Source organism: Mytilus edulis, chromosome 9 (assembly GCF_963676685.1).
Source record: "Mytilus edulis chromosome 9, xbMytEdul2.2, whole genome shotgun sequence".
Taxonomy (NCBI): Eukaryota; Metazoa; Mollusca; class Bivalvia; order Mytilida; family Mytilidae; genus Mytilus; species Mytilus edulis.
This window is the reverse complement of record NC_092352.1, coordinates 50,185,274-50,202,569: the sequence shown is the minus strand read 5'-3', so window position 1 is coordinate 50,202,569 and position 17,296 is coordinate 50,185,274. Positions and strand designations below refer to the sequence as shown.

Here is a 17,296-nt window from a genome sequence, read left to right as displayed (position 1 = left end):
AGATAATATGTATATAAATGAACTTGTCCACATTATTTATGATTTGAACTTTGACTTTTTAATTAATTCCAATATTAACAGTTTAAAAATAACAGACTATGGTTATTTAAAAAAAAAAAATAAGAACATTTTCCGTATCAAGTTAGTTAGTCAGATAAAACAACCGTACGATTGACAAGATATCGACACGCAATTACGACTACATCGGTGACTGTAGTTTTGGTCCTTTGTGGTTTATAGACATATCGTGATTTTTGAGCGTAGAAGATGACAAAATGGCGGAACGCAGAGAATTGATACTCAAAATTGAAAATCGATGGTAATCTCTTATCTAGCGGAATAAAACTTTAATATCTATAAATTTGAGAATTTTTATACAGAATGGACATAATATCAATTTTTGATTTTTTTGCGAAGTTTCCCTTTAAGTACGAACCATTATTGTTTTGATGTAGATATTCATTCTACATTATGTTGTTGACAGAATTCCAGTAAATAATTACATTATATCTGTTAAAAGGAGATATGAAATATATTCGTCAACTACAGTTTTGCGCAGGACAAACTATGTAAATGGGTAAAAAAAGTTAAGGAAGTGTCCACACATGAGCAGTTAATGTAGGTTCCAATGCACCTTATTTAAATGAAAACAATTTACATAACCTCTTAATTACAGACAGGGCTTGTGACAGACACTTAAACAATAGGGTGATCAACACCCTCTCACCTCTGAGTGTCGTGTGACAGCATGAGAACAAAGTATGAAAAAAAAAGCTGCAAAACATCGTTTCGATTCACAAAAACAACTAGCATAAAATCAATACACACAATGAACGGAATAGTAGTACTCACGGTGACTCAACGCTAGTTCAAAGTTTATTATATCTTATTGATAAACTATATTCTCAAACATAGTGCACTTGAATGTATTTTATTCATTTTTCCATTCGGATGTTAGTTAATATGATTTATATATTTATCTGCATTGATCATGGCTTTATCATGTAATAGATAATGCATATTTTAAGGTTTTCTAGTCGTATACTATGTAGTAACACTCCGATGTGCATTATCTGACCTATTTACCGAACACATTATTGATATCTTAAATCTTTAGGATTTGCATTCTATTAAACCAACCTCACTAAAGTGGGATATTCTTTTCTAATGCGTTTAAGTTTTTATATGCCATACAGCTTATTTTGTATGCGAAATCACTTAGTTATCTAGATATTAAGCGGAGAAATTGTATCCATGCCTAATAAAACTATTGTTGCACGAAACGACGCAAGATACCGACCGATAACGGTGTTTGGACAATAGATCATTTGATTAAGTAAAAGATAGATACATGTAAATGAAAAACAAAATAAGAACTAGACGAAGACAGCACTTAGTCGTGATACATTATCATGTTACAAGAAACATAATATCCATACTTGTAAGTCAAATGATTTCCACTAGAGGGTGATCAGTACGATTTTCAAATTCCTACACACGCATGTTTTATATATGGTTTGTTTTACAAGTGTTTTGAATTATTAAGTTCATGTCACATAGCTGCCCTTTATGTTGCAATAAAGGAGTTAAGACCACTTTTTGGCCCAAAATATAGTAGTTTTACCACATTTTTAAAATGTAAACTAAGTTGTTTTTAGGAAAGTAGAATGCTTCTGCTACATAAATATGGGATAATTTTGACAATACAATGTACGTATTTCGGGTACTAGAATCATTAAGTCATGCTAAATTACTGAAATCCTCACAATTTTAGCATTTTAGTCAAATTTAAGATGGTTTCCCTCTAATGAAAGTGGCCGTATTTGTGTTCATTCTTAATATTATAACGTTAGTTGTAATTGATGATAATGCATAACATTACACAGATGCGGCCACTTTCATTTTTGACAAAAACCATCTAAAAAGTGACATTTTTTGGCATATTTGATATATTTTTCATATTTAAGCTTTTTAATGAGAAAATCAGTTAAAATCTTATACATAAACTAATTGAATCAACTGAAATAGACACTTAAGTCTTTAAATAAAGACAACAGTAGTATACCGCTGTTCAAAAATCGTAAATCAATGGACAAAAAACAAAATTGGGGAAAACAAACTAAAACTGAGGGAAACGCATTAAATATTGGAGGAGAACAACGACAAATGTAATACACATAGAAACGGACTAAGCATAAGACAAAATCCGATGAGAATAACCAATATAAAATCAAAACCAAATACATGAATTTGGGATAGAACAGTACCGTGACACGTTTTATAGTAATGTGAATTCACACTCAAATATAGGAGAAAACAAACGACACAACGCGGAAACACAACGTAAAAATGTTACACACACAGAAACGAACTATGATTTAACAATGGCCATTTTCCTGACTTGGTACAGGACATTTTTAAAGATAAAAATGATGGGTTAAAAAGTGTACAAAATTTTTCTTCAGATGAACCTGAAATTTGAGGCCAAAAATCGGCCCTTACCGGACCTACTCCTTAACAAAACTTCATGTTATTTGTTTAAAAAGTTAAAATGCACGTCGAGGACGTTTTTTGGTATGTCAGTGTAATATTGAACGAAGGAAAGAAATCAGAATTTGCATTTTCACCATGGAAAATAATAAATGAAGGCAAAAGAAGTATACCGCTGGTCGAAATTCATAAGTCGATTGAAAGAAAAAACAAATCCGAGTTTCAAACTAAAAACTGAAGAAAACACATCAAATATCAGAGGAGACTCAAAATATTTGTATGCCTTAGTGTATATATTTTTTTACGCTTGGTTCCGTCCGGATTGATTCATCAAAAGAATGATTCATTGTTCAAAAGAAAAATAACTCTGTAAAGGTATATAAGGGGTATTATATTACAACTATACGGCAATTCACATGATGCAGCTGCTCATACTTAATCACTTTTTACTGATATCATTCGATTTGAGAATTAAGTGCTTTAAGAGCTAGAAAAGAGATTATATGCATCACTCAGCCTTTTCACAGTTTTATATCTGATTCAATGCACATGCACAGAATAGTTCAAGAATGTTGTGTTTATTGGAACCTATTCAAGAACTGAAACTAAATTTACGTTAACTGATAAACCTTTTATCTAACTATAAATGAAACAGAAGATGTCACATATGAACATTTATATATGTAAATACAATTGAGAATCGAAATGGGGAATATGTCAGAGACAACAAACCCGACCAAAGAGCAGAAAACACCGGAAATTCACAGATGGATGGCAGCGAGAAAAATTTGCACCCTGAGGCGGGCATCAGCTGCCACAAGAAACATACCCAGATAATTAAAATGGATTGTGGTATAGCTGCCTATGTGTACACGTATAAATGAAAAAATGAGTTGTGGGGTTTACGCAAATTGGATATCTTCAAAAATATCAAATACAATACTAAGTAAATAAAGGCAACAGTAGTATACCGCTGTTCAAAACTTGTAAATCGATGGACAAAAAAGAAAATCAGGGTAACAACCTTAAACTGAGGGAAACGCATTAAATATAAGAAGAGAACAACGACACAACATTAAAATGTAACACACACAGAAACGGACTAAGCGTTAGACAAAATCCGATGAGAATAACAAATGTAACATCAAAGTTATTCGGATGGAGAGTTGTCTCATTGGCACTCACACCACATCTTCCTATATCCAAATACATGAATTTGGGATAGAAAAGTACCGTGACACGTTTCATAGTAATGTGAATTCACGCAGAAATGTAAAAGAAAACAAACGACACAACGTTAAAATGTAACACACACAGAAACGAACAATAATATAACAATAGCCATATTCCTGACTTGGTACCGGGATGTTTTAAAAGAAAAAATGGTAGGTCGAACCTGTTTTTGTGGCATGGCAAACCTCCCGCTTTAATGGCAATGTTAAATATTATATTAAAATGACGACATAACATTACAGGACTACAATACAAATAAATAGGAGAAAATATTTGACAAAGAAACACATGAATAAAAGCTATAAACAAAAGGCACCAGGTTTAAAATTCAATACGCCAGAAGCGCACCTCGTGCACACAAGACTTACCAGTGACGCCTAATTTGTTGACGTTTACTGGAGTGTGGTACTGGCGGGCGTGTTAAATCACAAGAATTAGCTTGGTGTTTTTATAGTTATTATTTTTTACATACGCATTTATGTTCAGAGAAGAAGAACAAGCAAAAAATTGTAGCTTAACTTTCATAATATATCTTGGCGTCGTTTGCTAAATGAAAGCACTTTTTGTAAGATGTATCTTAATTTTCCAGTTGGCATACTTTAAAAAGATGCTTGTTATGTATATACTATTGATTATGGAAGTATGATTCAACACTATGCATGGTGGAAGAAGTTTCCAAACGCACTATTTTACCTCAATTATTTTACGGTTATAAAGTGTATAAGGCAATTGTTTTATAACGTTACTGTTTATATCTTTATTTTTAAAATGATTTATTGAAAAATAATTTAAAGATGGTACTAATATCTTTAATATCGATCGTACATAAGTAATTGAATTGCTTCCTATATTTGTTTTTGTGACTTTTAGGGCTTTTCCTGTCGTGGGATCATAGCGTGTATACTTGTGCAAATTCGTTAAAAGAAGTGAACTGTCCAACATTCCAGCATATTCATGTTCAAAATGTCAATTCAGACAGTGAATGTGGTGGTATTAACGCTTTGGATGCCATAGCACGTCTAAAGTATTTATGTGATGAAAAACGCACGTGTTCACCAGATACATATAGGGACTCTAGTCTTTACCAAGAAAGATTTGTTAGCTTTTCATATGGGTGTACAAGTAAGAATGATTTGGTCTTTGTATTAAATAAACATGTCCTAAACTGCAATTAATTACACGATTTAGAATCTCAAAACATTCACTAAAATATACATGTTTATAAATAAATTAAATATTACATAAACAACTCTCTGATAAAAATACATACACAAATGTTCTTGATACCAATTTTCACTGTCAAACATAATTATATCTTGGCCTCAAATTGTTGAAATAAGTATCCCACCACATCTCTGTATGAATTAGTTAACTTTCTCTTTAAAAACAAGTTATTTATTGATTAATATATAATAAATCATACAAAATAAAAGACCATAAGTTTGTTTTCGTCGGTAACAAATTTTGTACATATTTAAGATAAATTAAGTACTTTTGTGATTGGTTTTACAGTTAACACGTTATTGAATATATTTCCTCAACTTAAATCTAAATTTATCATTCTGTTTAGTAAATTGTCATTTGCAAGATATCAACGTTAATCAATATGTTGTTATTTATAAAAATAAAAAAAAACCTTTACCTGATTTCCATGAACATTTCGGCTGTTAAGTTTATTCTAAGGTTTAAATAATTCTAAACTCTCTTTTGCTTCATACTATATATTTTTGTAGTGCCTTAAATGGTGTAGTATAAAGTCGTTGTGTTTTTCCTTGTAAGATATTGTAGTCTTATCAATCAGGCCTTCTTCGGCTAACCATACGGTATGGATTTTGAAATTATGTACTCTTTGGTTGGATGCAAATTTTATCGATATCACCAGTTTGTGTCATTCCTTAGTAATTTTTGGGGACCTTTATAGCTTGCTGTCCGTTGTGAGCCTAGGTTCCGTGTTGCAGACCTTACCTTGACCTATAATGGTTTACTTTTATAAATTGTGACTTGGATGGAGAGATGTCTTATTGGTACTCATACCACATCTTCCTTTATCTACTTAGAGGCAATTACTACTACATGATTCTTTCGCATGTAAGTCTAATGGCCCTTTCTGTGATTTGGTTTCATTTGTATTATATTTATCAGTTAAGAAATTAGCAATCACATTGTTTACCTCTTTTCTTTCAGGACCAACAGATTCTCCAATCACAGAGTACCCTAATAGCTCGTCTTCCGGTAAATGATTTTGTGTTTTACAGTGTGTTGTTATTCTTATTCAGGCTATTATCATAAAATCGAAATAAAACAAAACAAAGAGAACTAATTAATAAAATACATGTCTGTACTTGAGCTTATATATAACCTTTAAAAATATGGTTCTATATAACAAAAATCCTTCAAGTCTCATAAATGCATATATTGGTTTTGTTTTCGTGTTTTTGGTTGGTTATTTTTCTTTTTTTTAGTTTGAAGCAAAAACAAAAGAAGAAATATTCCTTACGCGGAATGAAATGATCAATAAAACAAAACATTGAAATATATGATTTAAAATATATGTGAGGTCAATAATTATCTAATTATATAACATAAGCCAAAGGATCATGCTTAAAAATATGGATTTGATTTTATTCTGTACCACCACTTACAGCATGTACATAGTGTTCTGTTTTTGTCTTCATGAGACACTGATGTTTATGTCTCTATATCAAAACATGGTTGGTTATCTAAATATGCTACACTACCAACACGGAGACTTCTGGGCATGGAGTATTTAGTCCGACACCAGAGGTTTAACATCAGAAATTAATCAAAAGCTGATGTTAATGGTATCATCGAAAGATAGATCTTAACTTACTAACTTAGGGAGCCGATTTTACACATATAATAATTGTACGTATTGACGGATAACAACTGTGTGTGTGTGATTTGTTTGTTAATTGTGATAATAATGATGGATAAGAAAAAAAAGATACAGCAAGTGCACATTCTTAGTTAAAACTTGTTTATATGATATGCATACACATATTCCTAGTTCTATGCAACACATTGATGCGGATTTATGTTGTGATACTTTACAATGGCACTGACCTTACAATGAAATGTCATTTTGTCCGTTGTTAATCTTTCACTTGACCCTATGAGGTTTAAACCAACTACATCCTGTATTGCAGGCAACTGATAATTCGCCATTTTTTTTCAATTTTCTAAATTATTGTGATAAATATAAAGTTGCTGTATGGAATCGACGCCGAAATCCAACAGACGCAAAAAATTGCATTATGTACATTGTCAGTTAAAATATTTTGTTATGTATAATTTGGAACGACAAATCTTGATTCCATTCCTTTTATTTGCTTCAGATAACGAACTTGACGTAACGACAATAACCACTGCAAATGTTACTGGTGAATGTAAGTTGCCATAAATTCGCATTTAATGTATGAAAATATTAATAATATGATATACTGAAGATAATTAGGGGATGTTATAGAAGCCGAATACAAGCACTCTCATAAAAAGTAAAATCCATAAAATACTGAACTCAGAGGAAAATCAATTCGGAAAGTCAATAATCACATGGCAAAATCAAATATCAAAACGTATCAAAAACGAATGGACAAGAACTGTCATATTCCTGACTTGGTACAGGCATTTTCAAATGTAGAAAATGGTGGATTGAACCTGGTTTTATAGCTAGCTAAACCTCTCACTTGTATGACAGTCGTATCACATTCCATTATATTGTCACCGATGCGTGAACCAAACAAACAGACACAATAGTTAAAAATGTCAAAAATAGGGGTACAGCAGTCAACATTGTGTTATCATCTTAATCACTATAAAAACAACAAATGTTTTCACATGTCAAATTGTACATGTTTTATTGAAACTGACAAAAAACAAAAAAATTAAACGGACTAACTATCGATGTACGAACAATGACAAGCAAAACATCGGTGATTGATGAACACGAACCAATGGTTGGTCAAATGATTCCTGTAGAGTATCGCAGCAACACTAATTATTCATCAATTAAACATCAATTATTTTATACATGTATGTTCGTCACTGTCAACGCATTGTCAGCAAGATTGTAAACAATATGATGGCAATAATTTGTGTTAATGTAAATACATGTTATGAATAATATTCAAAAGATGTATTCTTACGAAAAAAGAATGATAATGGAAAGCAATATTGTTTTCACAAACCTAGATTTTCTTACTTTAGTTGACATGCTGCCTATGCTAAGTTTTGACAAAGATCACAGAATAGAAATTGATCACCATTCGCTAAAACAAAAGCTTTACCTGTGCAGTTATGGATGGGATCATCATGATGCTGGGGTGCTGTGTAAATGGTTGAACAAAACTTGGACAGGACATGCTGTAATTGTTGACAAATTGTTAGATTTAGAAATTGCTAATTATTCCTTGTATTGTAATGGACTTGAAACAAGTTTGTTTGAATGCAATTATACGGAGGATGAACAGGGTTGCAATACAGGAAACGTAGCCGGTGCCATATGTTGTCGAGGTATTTAAATGTTTGTCAGCTTTCTCTTTTTCATTATTCTTAATTTATTGTGACCATTGCCATAAGCATTATAAGACTACCAGTAAGGCATTTGTGATATTAAACAAAACAGCTAACCAGCTGTTAATGAAAAACTAACTGAGGTTTTTCACGTGGTCGTAACGCTTTTATTTATTCAAGCTCAGCAGGAACTAAAAGTCACATTTTTACTTTTGCATCCTTAATATGCAAGTCCGTTTTATTGTGAGCAGACATATACAGTGGAGATCAGTTCTAACCTCTCATAAATTCTGTCAGAATCTGTCAGGAGAACTGTTCTAGAAAAGTATGTAGAACTGTCAGCCTGACACCTTTTAGTCAGTTCTAGGTTAGAACTGTTCTAGAAAAGTATGTAGAACTGTCAGCCTGACACCTTTTAGTCAGTTCTAGGTTAGAACTGTTCTAGCTAGTACTGATTTGGTCAGTTCTACCTAGAACTGATTTGGACAGTTCGAGCTAGAACTGATCCTGACAGTTCTACCCTAGAACAGTTTTAGCCAGTTCTAGCTAGAACTGACCAAATCTTTGGTCAGTTCTACTTCTAGAACAGTTCTACGGTCAGAATTGATTTCAAATTCTACGGCTAGAATTGATTTATAGATTCTACGGCCAGAATTAATTTATAAATTCTACGGCTAAAATTGATTTATAAATTCTACGGCTAGAATTGATTTATAAGTTTTAAGAAATATTTGTCTTAATATAAAGGCTTCGTCAAAATAGCGATTAATATTATATAGAGTTTTGCTACTTTGCCGGTTTTATTTCAGATTTATAATCGGCAAGAGAACATGTTTAACCCCGTCATATTCTGCATGTATGTGCCTGTTCCAAGTCAGGAGCCCGTAATTCAGTGATTTTCTTTTGTTGATGTGTAACATAAAATGTTTGTTTGTTTTTCTTTCATTTTTTTTACATAAATTAGGCCGTTAATTAGTAATATGGGGGAGGGGGTATTATTTGAATTGTTTTACATTTGTTATTCTAGGAGTCAGGATGGCTCGTTATCACATAACAAAATTATCTGACCTCATTAACCAAATGTAATATCTGTTTACGAGTAGTATTCATACCTCGGACGGACCTGTTTAACAAAAGTCTTTTGACGACATCAATCTAAACTGACATTATTTGCTCTTTCTTTCTGCAGATCTATATAGCTGCACAGTACTTCAGTTTTAATTTTAGGTCAATATGGACTGTACTCTACAAGTTACAGCAATATTGGAAAACAATTTTGTTCGCATCAATTTATAGTGCCAGCATGCATGGGCAGATCTAGCCATTTTAGAAAGGATGGGGGGTTCCAACTATATGTTCCCATTCAAATGCATTGATCGTAAAAAAAAGGGGGTTCCAACTCCTGAAACCCCCCCCCCCCCCCTTTGATCTGCCAATGAGCCTGTCCTCTTTCTAATCAAAATATTGAATCATAAAAAAATATCAGTAGTTTTCATACTTCAGACTGAGTCGTATAATAAAATCTGTTGACCGCATCAACCAAAACTTACCATATTTGCTTTTTTTTTTATGTAAATCTAAATAGCTGCACAGTAGTTCAGTTATAATTTTAGGTCAAGAGGGACTGTAGTATATAAATAACTACAATATTGAAAATCAATGACCACAATTTTTTTTCTCGCATCAATTGGGAGTGCCAGCATTTCCTATTTTTATTCAAAATATTGCATCAGAAACAAATGTCAGTAGTTTTCATACCTTTGACTGACAGTAACATGTAATCATGTAACAAAATTATTTGTCTGCATCAATCAAAACTGACCATATTTGACCGCATCAACCAAAACTGACCATATTTGACCGCATCAACCAAAACTGACCATATTTGACCGCATCAACCAAAACTAACCATATTTGCCCTTTTTTATGTAACTCTTATAGTCGCATAGTAAATCTGTAATATTTTTATGTAAGGATGGATTGTAAAATCATGAAAATACAAATGATAAAAATATTGGAACACAATGCTACCTAATTTCATTTGCATCAATTTAGAATGCCAGCATGTCCTCTTTTTATTCAAAATATTGCATCATAAACAAATATCAGTAGTTTTCATACCTCAGACTGACTGGTATAACAAAATAATTTGTCCGCATCAACCAAAACTGACCATATTTGCACTTTATTATGTACATGATGTCAATCTTAAAAGCCGCAAAGTAAATCACGTATATTTTTATATCAGGATGGATTGTTTAATATAAATGAAAGCAATATTGGAAAATAAAATTATGCTCACATCAGTTTATAGTGCCAGCATGTCCTCTTTTTCATCAAAATTTGATCAGTAAAAAAAATAGAAAATCTGCTATTTAATATATAGCAAAGTAATTGGAAGTGATTTATTTATTCTAAATTCTAAAGTGCCCTTACTGCAGTGACGTCATTTAGAACTGTTCTACAGTCCTGACTGATTTAGTCAGTTCTGCTGACAGTTCTACGGTTAAAAGTGATTTGACAGTTCGACCTAGAACTGATTTAGACAGTTCTACCCTAGAACTGATCCTGACAGTTCTACCTAGAACTGATTTAGTCAGTTCTACCTAGAACTGATTCTGACAGTTCTACTTAGAACAGTTCTAGGGTAGAACTGTTCTATGTAGAACTGTTCTAGGACAGGTTAGAACAGTTCTATGACAGAATATTCTGACAGTTCTAATGAGAGGTTAGAAGTGATCTCCACTGTACCAATGCTCATACTGTTATATATATATGAGTTTATTTGTGTATCGCTAATAAATGTGGGGGAAACTTGTGACATTATTTAAAATGTTTCATTTTCTTTCTCAGAAGGAGGCAGACCCGGGGAATGTGCCACATATACTAAGCTTTCCTCAACAAAATCAGACTCGGCAAATATAGGTACGAAATACATTAATTCACTTTGTCATCAGTTAAACAATAAATAATATTCTAGTCCGAGTCCAAGATTAATTCGAATACGAGTTATTTTTTTCACACTAATTTAAACGAGTAAACATTTGTGTGTAGTTTGGTTGAATGTACAAATTTAAAGCATACTTTCATATACATTTTGCATTGTGTGAGATGTGTGGTTCTTTCCACACATACGCGTTCTACTAGATGTTTACCGTCAGTTGGAATACTTCAAGCCGATTTTGTGAAATCAAGGATTTATAACTAATTGTTAACTGAACTAATGAGCGAATAATTGACTGAATTACTGAGTACGAAACTGATGATAAAACCACAGACTCATAGTCGACCATAAAATAATCGATCCAGTTCTGTAAAATAATAAAAACAACACTTCATCAATTTCAGTCTTCCGTCAAAATATATAAGCGGTCTGCCGAATAATCAAATAATATAATCAGATATAATTAGAGGTGAAATTTTGAATAAGGTAAAATCGTTCAGAGTAAAATATTAATCAAACAGAGTGAGGTGTATACCGTTGAAATGTTTGATCATATGATTGTGTAAAATTGTTCTATTTATAGATTGTAACATTGCATTGAAAAAAATACGATATTTATTTGATTGAGACAGTTAGATAATCAAAATATAACTGGCAAGAGTAATTACATGTACATATTATATCATACTGTGTGGAGATATCATGTTTTTCTCTAAAGACTTGTAGACGATATGCAGACAATATTTACCCTTTTATTTCGTCTACAAAAAGATATGTTATTTCAATGTGACTTCATCAGAGATAGTCGTCATTTTGATGACATCACATCAGGAAGTTCAAAGAAAATCAAGAGCATCAGGTTTATAATAGAATGTCAATTAATAACAATCTTAGATCAAAATAACAACTCGTTGATGACATAAACACAATCAACAGGTTCGGATAAATAGATTTCGTATTTAGACATCAATTCAACTTTTAAAATATTATTCTAAACCATACAAACAATTATATATGTTTACAGGGGCTGCTGTAGGAATACCTGTAGCTCTAATTGTTGTGGTCGGCATCATTGTAGTTATTGTGTTCATCCGGCGGCGAAGGTACGAACAATACATTTAATAGTTTTCTAAGAAGATTTTGTTCTAATGTCATATTCTTAAAAAATTACATGTATAATGTCAATTGAAGCATTCATGTAAATGTATATTTAAGTGCATATGTTACAGTTACAGGGGATGTAATGACGTTATTAACGTAAAATGGTATTTCGCGACGTCAAACTGTGACATATCGGGAATAAGATGCATTTTTCTACTGATTTTTATCATTCAAACTGATTAACTTATTTATAACAACAGAGGTTTTACCATACAAATTATAGACAATACATCATTAAGGACAGCTTGGTTCAAATAGATTTCAAAATTTTATGTAACAACGACAGATTTGTAAGTATCTTAATCGAAGATGTATGAGTATCGATTCATTTTTTTCAAAACATCATATTTTTGGAAAAGAGGCTAAAAAAAAACCAACTTCGTATTCAAATAACAAATACCGATGTTAAAGTACTAACAAACGTTTGGTTGGATTTTGCATATGTGGTTTGATTGCTTATTTTCAACCAGAAACAAGAATAAATTCGTATGGCGACTAACAGTTGCAGAGAACGTTTGAGAAGAAGATTTTTTTTATTTTGAACAACTCGCTTTCGCCGCTTTTGAAAACCATTTAAGTCGCTTTTTTTTGTTTAACTTTGATGTGTCTTTTTTCTAATTGATTAATAAGATTTAAACAATGGTAAAAAAAAAAAACACTGATCCAAGATACTTGACATAAAATTTCGAACACCAGGCGTGCATTTTGTCTACAATATATTCACAACACGTGACACCCGAATAAAATGGTTAAAAGACAAAATCGAGTACGAATCACATAAAAGAGGGACGAAAGATAACCAGAGGAACAGTCAAACTCATCAATCGAAAATAAACTGACAACGCCATGCATATGGCTAAAAATGAAAAAGACAAACAGACAAACAATAATACACATATGACATAACATTAAAAACTAAAAATTGAGCAACACGAACCCCATGGAAAAACTGGGGGTTATTTTAGGTGCTCGGCAAGGGTAAGCAGATCCTGTACTCGTCGTGTTGCTTATGTGATAACAAATCCGGTAAATAGTCTATTCGGTAGGTCACATTCAGGAAAGGGAAGGGGATTGTAGTTACGACGTAAGGAACATATCCGATATGATTTTGTGAAACGGTTATTCCATAACGGTCAACCAACTCGTGACGGCGTTCGTACAATTTTCGAATGGATGATTTCAACTTCACCATTTAGAACACTTGGTTTAATAGCTTCCTTGTGAGCAGCAACCCTCTGGTTTCAACTGCACCATTTGGAACTCTTGATTTAATAGCTCCCTTGTGAGCAACACACCTCTATGAAAAAAATCATGATAGGATATGCAAGCACGGTAATATCGTATCAATTGGTAGATATATACCCCGTACTGCTGGAATATTGCTACTTAGAAATGGAAAGTTCACAATTAGAAAGCTGAAATCATCTCTTTTGTTGTAAAGTTTTGTTTTCAACCGACCCTCATTGTCATTTTCTAGATGTAAGTCAAGATATGAGGCCGACTTAACTCTATCTGTAGTATCCTTTATCTCTAGTTCGATGGGATAGATGCGTTCAACATAGTCACCAAATTTTGAATTATTTGGTAAAAGAACATCATCTATATAGCGGAAAGTAGAGTCAAAGGATATTACTAACAGTCTGTTGAAAAAACACGTCCTCCGAACGTAAAAAAATGTGTTGTCAATCAAGAAATCAAGCATCGTGATAATGTCAGATTCAGAGATGTTTTTGTTTCAATCAGAGTGATCCTTTACAAAGTAGCTTTAATCCCTCACTAAGATAAACTATATGTATTTACTCAAACAATAAGTTTCATCGTATTGCCTTATTTTGGGATTATTTAACAAATTTGAAAATTAGAACCAACGTATAACCGGACTATAACATGTACAACGTAAATACATCGCAATTTAAAAGAGTGTTTTTGATAGAAGAAAGAAAGAAGTATCGAAACGTTTTGTTCGCTAATATTTGAAACACAAGATTACAAAAATATAAAAAAAAAAAACAACATAACATGACATGTCAGAACTTGTAATAAAACACTTTTAAATCAATTTAAAGAAATCAAGCTTAATCGTCCTCAGGTATCCAAAAATATGCAAAGCATTCAAACTGCTTCCAGTATTTGAGTATCAAGAGGACGCAAATATTGTGTGAGCATTCATAGCTCATTAGTGAAGAAAAAAATTCCACAAAGTTGATAGGCCTAAAGAAAAAAATAATAACGTGAACGTATTATGCGAGCAAGAAGATACTAAACATCTAAAGAGCTAGTGTTTAGTAAAACTTATCATACATGCAACAGATGGATCTATTTTCTGTTCCATCTTTTCAGGAACTATTTTTTTTAAGGGAATGTGCTGTTATATTGTCCTAAGTTTTTTGCGACTTTTGTCATGCTGTTTAAATATTCGTATTTTCTACAAAATATTACAAAGGATTAGCAACACGAAGCTCAGTGATTCACACAAAAAGTATTATATCTAATATTTAGAATAAACTTGTACAATCTTTTAGTTTAAATAACTCACCGTTTGAATGATCGATCTCGCAAAACAGAGCATAATCATTAATCGAAATGTATACACTAAAAATATAAATGATTGTTTATGTATAACACGATTGAACATTATAATATTGTACAATATTTCAATTTCAACTTTAAGCACATGGTATCAAATACTTTGTTTTTACAGATGTATTTGCAAAAACTCGGACAAACAAATCTCAAATTCTATGAGAAAAAATGCAGATGATGACTATATAGGTCAGCAAGGTATTTCACTCCCTAAGTATCCATCAAATAACAGGATATTATATAACCAGGCTACTAACAGAACAAAGACACAGGTAATTGAAAGCGGACAAGAATATAGTCAACCATCTAAGGACGCACAATCACTATATGCACTATCTGAGGAAGGAGTATATGATAAAGCAAATGAAAAGAGACATGTTGTAAATGACACAGCCGTATACAGCCGTGCGATCGATACCATGTATGATTCCACTGATCAACATAACAGACAAGAAAGGAAAGAGGGGACCTATGACCTCGTTTTCGGTCAGAAAACTGAAGATCAATACGATGTAACTACAAGAACATAACTGGATAAATCAAAGTTTCAGGGAAATCAAGAATTTCCTTTAAGAACTGAGGACATTTTTATAATATACAAAATTTATCATGTGAATTGAATTATATGAATTTGATACCAACCGCACACTGTTTTCTTTTTCATGTATTTCGATGGCCATTTTTTGCAAGTAACATCAATAAATATATTTGATGAATATTTTTTTGTTACAGAAAAATAATTTAATATTAGTTATCGTATTGAACTTGTATGTTATTTGTGATTTTAACACGATCAACAAGATGAAGCAAAAACAACATCATCCTTTCATTTGCATTCTCGTACATAAAATGCATTATCTAAATCTTTTTTCTGTCCATTTTTTAAGCTCTCGACATATATTGTTAATCATTTTACAACATATTTCATTTCAATTACTATGCTAGTTTTTTTTTATCGAACTTAAGCTTGTTGCATTTTTTTTAATTTTTTTTGTTTGTATTCTAACTTAATCAACATGATCAATGTAAATGTAATTATGTTTTAATTTAAATATTCTCTTAATTTAAGAGTTAATGTTGGATGATTAAATTCATTAGAATAAAATATAAGTACGTGTTTGAGTTTTTACAAAAGAAAATCAGCAGTAGAATAAACAAAATAGGAGTGTGTATGTAAGGTTGTATTAAGGTAGCACAATACAAAAGAAAGAAGAAAGATTAATCTTTCAAATTGTGATAATTTCATTATGACATAATTATTACATCATTAATTATTATGTAATTAGTTGCCATATTGTGATGTCTATACTTGAATCAATTTAGCTTCTTTGTTATTCATAGCATCCCAAAATATTTTATAGATTCGTGCACAACACAGTTTGACCTCCAAAACTGTGTCTCATATTTTTCCTATTGTATTTCCTTCTCTCATAAATCTTCAATGAAGTTTACAACATCAATTCATAAGAGACCACTAAATTCAATTGGGTATACAATTTGTTCTATTGATGTTTTTAGAAATCTGAGACACAGTTTTGGAGGTCAAGCTGTGTTGTACAAGAATATATAAAATATTTTGGGATGCTATGAAGAACAAAGAAGCTAAATTCATTCAAGTGTGGACATCACAATATAGCAACTAATTACATAATAATTAATTATGTAATAATTATGTCATAATAAAATTATCACAATTTGAAAGATTAATCTTTCTTCTTTCTTTTGGTACCTCATTTATAAAATATAAAGAAGGATGAAATGAATTACATCAGTTTAAAGTTGTCTGATTGGGAGTAACAAAATCTTTGTATTGTGCTACCTTAACAGTCTGATATATAAAATGAAAGGTCGACGATTACACGAATGCTCAGATAGTTCTTCAGAAACATATGTCTTTTGTGATTTACACACACTCAAGAACGGTGAATTTCGTCTATTGTACATGATGAGCTTTAAGCTGCTTTCAAAGATATAATTAATATACACAATCTTTTTTTTCATAATTCAACATCGAACATCAGACTATTTACCAAAGAAAACCCTACAAAAAAATAGAAAACAAAAAGCTTACTTTTTTACTTTTACCAGTGTTAATCTACATGCATAATGATGTCAACATATTTTTTTTTTGGGGGGGAGGGGAGGTGTACGCTTCATTTCCTTTATAAATTTGCCAAGAATTAATTTTTCGTAAACTTTATTCATAGGTAGACAGCTTCAGAATAGTTGATGCAATCTAACTGTTTGGTTTTCCGTTACTTTTAATGTTTTTTAGCTAAGAAGTTGATTATGCATAGTTTAACTGTTGGTTTAAATTTTGAATGAAAATGGATAATGACTCAAAGAGAATGC

General features: G+C 31.7%; 1 protein-coding gene across 1 annotated transcript in view; it reads left to right on the top strand.

Annotated features, from left to right (window-relative positions):
- The window catches only part of LOC139489755 (uncharacterized), a 33,693-nt gene extending 17,641 nt beyond the window's left edge, over nucleotides 1–16,052 (top strand). Inside the window, exons 3-9 of the mRNA XM_071276524.1 lie at nucleotides 4,594–4,845; nucleotides 5,908–5,955; nucleotides 7,080–7,130; nucleotides 7,951–8,256; nucleotides 11,110–11,181; nucleotides 12,225–12,303; nucleotides 15,063–16,052. Coding sequence (XP_071132625.1) covers nucleotides 4,594–4,845; nucleotides 5,908–5,955; nucleotides 7,080–7,130; nucleotides 7,951–8,256; nucleotides 11,110–11,181; nucleotides 12,225–12,303; nucleotides 15,063–15,474 — 1,220 coding nt within the window. The 3' untranslated portion in view covers nucleotides 15,475–16,052. The remainder of the gene's footprint in view (nucleotides 1–4,593; nucleotides 4,846–5,907; nucleotides 5,956–7,079; nucleotides 7,131–7,950; nucleotides 8,257–11,109; nucleotides 11,182–12,224; nucleotides 12,304–15,062) is intronic.
- The last annotated feature ends 1,244 nt before the right edge of the window (nucleotides 16,053–17,296 follow it).